The sequence below is a fragment of the Limulus polyphemus genome, unplaced genomic scaffold (assembly GCF_000517525.1).
Source record: "Limulus polyphemus unplaced genomic scaffold, Limulus_polyphemus-2.1.2 Scaffold734, whole genome shotgun sequence".
NCBI classification, from domain to species: Eukaryota; Metazoa; Arthropoda; class Merostomata; order Xiphosura; family Limulidae; genus Limulus; species Limulus polyphemus.
This window is the reverse complement of record NW_013666344.1, coordinates 10,940-12,352: the sequence shown is the minus strand read 5'-3', so window position 1 is coordinate 12,352 and position 1,413 is coordinate 10,940. Positions and strand designations below refer to the sequence as shown.

Here is a 1,413-nt window from a genome sequence, read left to right as displayed (position 1 = left end):
TGAAATGTATAGATCAGTATTTTTTTTAGCAAATTATTCACTAAGTAGACAAAAGCTGTGATGCAAGAAACAAAAAAGCATTTAATCAAACAAAGCTTTATTTGAAATTAGATCGTGTTTGAGCTTGTCTTGTTCTTTGAGCCTGAACTCGTACATCGTGTTGCTCCTCTGTTTCTTGCTCTCTGTAAGTTATTTGTCTTAATTTTTATGCTTGAAGTCTGGTTTGACATTGATCAGAATTTATTGTTGTCTATATCTAGCTTGCCTTGATGATTCTGACTGAACTCTGGATTTGTGGTGTTCAACAGTTTCTTGTTGTCTTTGAGTAGCCTGCTATTCAGCTTGAGCTCGAAGTCTAACTTTACGTTGTTCCAAAGTCTCTTCCTGTATTTGAGCAGCCTGTCTTGCAGCTTGTGCTTGAAGTCTTTGATTGCGTTCTTCTTCTGTTTCAGCTACTCCTTGTGCTTGCATTCTTTTAGCGGCAGAAGACTTTCCATATAAAGGGCGTTATATGGGTGGCATAATCACCTGTATCACTAAACAATAATTTGTTACAAAAAATGTATTACAAAACAATGGCGCAATAATAATTAATTGTCAATTTCGTCATTAAATACAACACCAAATACAAAATAAATAGCAACATTAAAATTCTTGTAAAACACTGGTTCTTATGAAGTTATTTTAAAATTTGTAAGCTCAACCGTTTGGTTCCCTATAGCGAACAAAATAAACAAACTTCCTCTTTTATATATATAGAAGAAGAGTCATATATATATTTACATCTTAAAACTTTTTAATTAAACGTAACGTATAATACAATATTTTTTTTACTGTTTGTTGAATAATGTAACATTTTATGAAGGTGTGAATTATTTTTGCTTTTGGTATAATATATTTCCTTATTAATTATTCTAATGACACACTTTACTAGCTAATCTCTGCTGATTCCTTTAGTTTTATCAGTAAACTTATGTGTATTTCCTTGTGTAGGAAAAGGCTGTGAACCGTTTTCTTCTATTGGCTATGTCGTCTCTCCTTACCCACACCCTAATGGTACCTTCGGGCCAGCGTCAATGGTATGTGATTATTCCTTGTTATTGTCTTATATTTGATATAAACACAAACAATATGCAATTCAAGGCTCAAAATGATTCATTCCTGATCTAACGTGGAGTAATATGTTCTCACAAACTGGAGAAGTATCACTGTACCTAGTGCGCTTGTTCTTCAGGTCGAAACTGACTGTACTCCAAACCATTTGACTTTTACTATGAATTAAATATTTCAGACGGCTTGTATCGGAAAGTGAGAAAACATTTTGGACGATTCGTTCATTTTCTTTTCACACATTTACATATTTAAAATTGATTATGGTTTTGGGAGAAATTTACTACAATTGGTTTGAATCTA

At 32.7% G+C, this 1,413-nt stretch overlaps 1 protein-coding gene across 1 annotated transcript in view; it reads left to right on the top strand.

The window, feature by feature from the left end:
* The window catches only part of LOC111085950 (transcription factor 7-like 2), a gene marked incomplete at its 3' end in the record, with an annotated part of 11,910 nt that extends 10,831 nt beyond the window's left edge, over positions 1 to 1,079 (top strand). The window contains exon 3 of the mRNA XM_022386907.1: positions 994 to 1,079. Coding sequence (XP_022242615.1) covers positions 994 to 1,079 — 86 coding nt within the window. The remainder of the gene's footprint in view (positions 1 to 993) is intronic.
* Positions 1,080 to 1,413: the final 334 nt, after the last annotated feature.